The following is a 3,563-nucleotide window of genomic DNA, read 5'->3' as shown; positions in this document are numbered from 1 at the left end:
ACCCGGCAGAACGAAAGAAGGAAACTCCGCTTTTCAGTTGTCTCAGGCGATTGATTTTTGACAAACAATGACCTTTCAGAGGTCAAATTGCTGTCAAGAATATGAATTGGCTGCTTCGCAGCAACTATTATTTCAATAACATCAACCCCATAAACAAGGTCTCCTCAGAAACAAGCAAAAATGTTTAAGATGTTATCCTGAAATTTTGTTGTTTTTCATTCTCATCAGTTTCTGTACAGTACTTGTTTTTAATAATTTCAAAATAAATGAAAACAAATCGCATACCTGCCACAAATAGATTCTGTACTTTAGCTGTTGGCATTACTATAAGTTCTCCTGTTTTATCACAATTTGTATACTCGTTCTTTAAGCAGTACTCAAGTTCTTGAAAGTGTGGTGTCTCTGGGTTCACGCAGACAAAGCAAAGTATGTTCAGAGAATAGCCAACAACTTTCTTAGACGGATATACCTCATCTAGATGTTGCTTTAACATGTTCAAAACCTGTAACAAAGAAATTGAATAACATTTTAATATTTCATATTATATAATACGATGGTTAGCCATTTGGTATTAAATCCATGGGCGTCGATTGATGGGGGACATTTGGTATTAAATCTAAATTATAATCTACATGACCAAACAGTTAATGACGTCATTACCTCTGTACATACGCTGGGATGCGGCTTGCACGTTGGCTTGTCCACACAGTGTTCGTCTCGCTCTTTCATCCGTGATATTTCAAGCTGCAGAAAGTAATATATTTCGCAAAACTTAATTGAAATTATTTACTTTCTTTTACCTTAATTTACAATATTTTGTAATATCTATAAATTGGAGTGACTAATACCCCTTTAATACACTGCCAAGGGCATAATAAACTCGTGTTAATTCCGGGGTGATCCCGGGTGCATTTCGCATTTACATCGAATGAAAAAGTCCTGGTTGATCCCGAGATGCTCCCATTTTACACCGGCAACGAACTCGGGTTCAAATAGCGCACTCAATTTTTGTTGCGATGGCGATCATCACTTCGCTCAAGTTCCTCGTCATCACAAAGCTAGAATTATTGTCAATATTGAAGAAATGCACCTGCAGATTTTTTTTAAATTATGCAAATAAAATCATTAAATAGGCAGTTTTCATATCAAGCCTATACCGGAGCGTAGAGGGTTTAATTTGAAAAGAGTCTAGGCCTAGCCCGTTGTTAGCAAAGTTTAGGCCTACATGACCATAGCTGCAGTAGGCACCAAGGTAAGGCCTAATTCCGGAAACAAATTTGGTGCTGTTTACACTGGCAACTTCAGAATGCACCCAGGTTGTCCTACGCTGAATGCGTCCTGCACGTCCATCCCGGAATGTTTAGCAACCCGAGTCGGACTTTTTGACATTTACACTAACCACAACTTGAGAGATTTTAACCTGGGTACTGGAAAATTCAAAATTTTTCTTGCAGTGTAAAAGGGGTATTAGATGGACTCACGAGAGATTCGTTGTCCATTTGTCAACCATCTTCTGCGGAATTATTTTACTTTGCTCATTTTAGTTCATATATATATTTGCTTAAAAATGGTCGAAATTTACTGTAATTCAATTTATTTCTATATTTTAAAGGTATGAACAAAAACAGCAAAAGGCCTAACAAATATATAATTTAATAGTAGGCATGTTTAACAACACTGAATATTGAAAAAAAAAGTATGTTCTTAGGCAAAATATAAATTTCTTGTTGCGCAAGCTGGACAGGACTAAAATCTTTATTTTTTTTTCTAGAAGTACAAATTTTAAAAACAAAAGACATACTTACTTTCAAAGACTGTTTGTTGTCAATGAAAATCCGACCTAGTCTCACACAATGCTTATCATCGAATATAATTTCAGCCTTATTCTGAAACAATTTAGGGTCACCACGGCAACCCCTATCCTGACTCAAGCTTACAAATCTAACGACCAAGACATCGTAGACGGCATCGGGGAGAAAGTCTTTAGGCGTCACATAGATGGATACTGTCTGCTCATTGTCTTTCTTAATCTCCAATCTATTATTAGGCATGGTCTTCATCCGAGAAGGCACGACAAAAAGTCGAGCATCCACTTCTGGTGCATTCTTTATTTATAAACGATGAAAAAAAAAATTTATATCAATCAATATGAGGTGCAAAATGTACATTATAATTTGGTCACCTCCCAACTTCTACAAACCAATAGTATTTTTCCACCAAAATATATAAAAAATACTAAATTTAATTATATAATAGAACATCCATATAATCAAAAATTTACAGCCTGATAGGCATATAGAGGCTCAGGCCTACGAAAGTTTATCACATATCTAGTAAGTAAACATAAATGGTTGTCTGTAGTTGCAATAATCCTAGCAATAACCTACCTTTTCAAAGAGAAGCCCAAACGTCTTCATGAGTTCAATGCAGTCTTCAAAGACGTCATTGTCATCGTGACTGCCAGTAAGTTCATTTTTCCATAAATAACGTACTAGATGTTCCTCAAGAATCCCTTCTTTATCCAATTTACGCCAATACTTTACCATCACTGGAATCTACATGAAGATAAAACAAACTAACATATGGACATTAAATTCTATGAAGAGGAGTCCTTAAGACAACTAAACAATCCTCTTAACTATCGGAAGCTCACAGAGGACCCCACTCCGGAAATTTCTAAGGAAGTGAAAAAATCTGTATTTAAGATGGTTAAAAAGGTTCCATCGTTCCCAAAATTGGACCCCATCTCATCCAGGTCGATCCAGCACCAGGACGTTTCTATGTCCTACCCAAAATCCACAAAGCAGGCCATCCTGGCAGACCCATCATTTCGGGCAACGGTACTGCTACAGAAAAAATCTCTGAATATGTGGATGATTTATTGAGACCATATGTTGTTGCTCTCCCCTCGTACATCAGGACCTCACGGACTTTATCCGCAAAATTAACCAAATTTCAAATTTACCTAATAATACTGTTCTGGCTACACTTGATGTTTCGTCATTATATACTAATATCCCTCATGAAGAAGGTGTTAATGCGTGCATTTCAAATTACAAACAAATTCGGGGCAAAACCCCATCTAAATCACATCTATGTGAAATTATCATGCTGATTCTGACCAATAATAACTTTGTTTTCGGCGACGGTCATTACCTACAAATTCATGGAACAGCGATGGGCACTAAAATGGCTCCATCTTTTGCTAACTTATTTATGGGACAATTTGAGGCCAATTTCCTGTCCCTACAGCTCAAGAAATCAGATGTTTGGTTTCGTTACTTTGATGATATCTTTATGATCTGGACCCATGGTGAAGATAGTTTGGATACGTTCCTATTGAACATTAATTCGGCTCATCCCACAATCAAATTCACTGCTAACAAATCCACAAGCAGTGTAGATTTTTTGGACATCACCGTGACCATGGAAAATGGTGCACTTAAAACTGATCTCTTCCGTAAACCCACGGATAAGCATATGTACCTGCTCCCTAGCAGCTGTCACCCCCCGCACTGTACAAAAAACATTCCGTACAGCCAAGCATTGCGCATGAGACGCAT

At 37.2% G+C, this 3,563-nt stretch overlaps 1 protein-coding gene across 1 annotated transcript in view; it reads right to left on the bottom strand.

Annotated features, from left to right (window-relative positions):
- Nucleotides 1-184: 184 nt before the first annotated feature.
- LOC117106490 overlaps nucleotides 185-3,563 on the bottom strand; it is a 6,469-nt gene continuing 3,090 nt past the window's right edge. Inside the window, exons 5-8 of the mRNA XM_033247851.1 lie at nucleotides 2,388-2,555; nucleotides 1,806-2,105; nucleotides 661-744; nucleotides 185-502 (exon numbers count right to left, since the gene is read on the bottom strand). Coding sequence (XP_033103742.1) covers nucleotides 185-502; nucleotides 661-744; nucleotides 1,806-2,105; nucleotides 2,388-2,555 — 870 coding nt within the window. The remainder of the gene's footprint in view (nucleotides 503-660; nucleotides 745-1,805; nucleotides 2,106-2,387; nucleotides 2,556-3,563) is intronic.

The sequence above is a fragment of the Anneissia japonica genome, unplaced genomic scaffold (genome assembly GCF_011630105.1).
Source record: "Anneissia japonica isolate Jap-2015-1 unplaced genomic scaffold, ASM1163010v1 scaffold368_len332514_cov184, whole genome shotgun sequence".
In the NCBI taxonomy this organism is placed as follows: domain Eukaryota; kingdom Metazoa; phylum Echinodermata; class Crinoidea; order Comatulida; family Comatulidae; genus Anneissia; species Anneissia japonica.
The sequence above is the reverse complement of the archived record's forward strand: the minus strand, read 5'-3'. Positions and strand labels throughout refer to the sequence as shown.